We start from the raw sequence: 733 nt of genomic DNA, 5'->3' as shown, positions 1-733 counted from the left end.
ATGACTTTCATCATCATCTTCATCTGGACACTCACAGTCTTTCACACTCAAGGTTTGTGTCGTAACATTTTTATCATCATTATTAATTCATTGAAGAGTGAAATATTGATTTGTTTCAGTGTTGTCTTATATTTCATTCTTGTTGTTTCTTTCAGTGTGTAGAGGACAGTACACTCTTACTCAGAGTCCATCAATAACAGTTCAACCAGGACAACAAGTTCAAATAAACTGTAAACTGAGCAGTAGAGTGGCTAATGGTTATTACTTAGCCTGGTACTTACAGAAACCTGGAGAAGCTCCTAAACTCCTCATATATGCTGCAACAAGCCGTCAGTCAGGAATTCCATCAAGATTCAGTGGCAGCGGATCAAACACAGATTTTACTTTGACCATCAGTGGAGTTCAGACTGAAGATTCAGGAGATTATTACTGTCAGAGTTATCACAGTAGTGATGTGTAGACACAGTGATAAAGAGTGATACAAAAACCTCTTTCAGTCAGACTCGCGTGCTGAGTCCCAATTCGCATACTATCCGTCCTAAATAGTATTCGAAACTAGAATTAGTACGTCCCAAAACGTAGTATGTTGAAATGAGTATCCCAAAGATACCCGGATGGTCTACTATTTCCAGTTAGATTTCGAAGTGCAGATCGATCCACACTCTAACGGCTAATATTGCCCACAACCCATTGCGTGCAGGAGGGAGGAGCTTTGTGGTGATGTAAATATGGC

General features: G+C 39.8%; 1 gene segment (V, D, J or C); it reads left to right on the top strand.

Annotated features, from left to right (window-relative positions):
• LOC129434506 (immunoglobulin kappa variable 3-20-like) lies at nucleotides 1-460 on the top strand. The segment is given in 2 exon segments: nucleotides 1-52; nucleotides 156-460. Coding segments are annotated over 2 exon segments (357 nt in total).
• The last annotated feature ends 273 nt before the right edge of the window (nucleotides 461-733 follow it).

The sequence above is a fragment of the Misgurnus anguillicaudatus genome, chromosome 6, assembly GCF_027580225.2.
Source record: "Misgurnus anguillicaudatus chromosome 6, ASM2758022v2, whole genome shotgun sequence".
In the NCBI taxonomy this organism is placed as follows: domain Eukaryota; kingdom Metazoa; phylum Chordata; class Actinopteri; order Cypriniformes; family Cobitidae; genus Misgurnus; species Misgurnus anguillicaudatus.
This window is presented reverse-complemented; position numbering and strand designations above follow the sequence as displayed.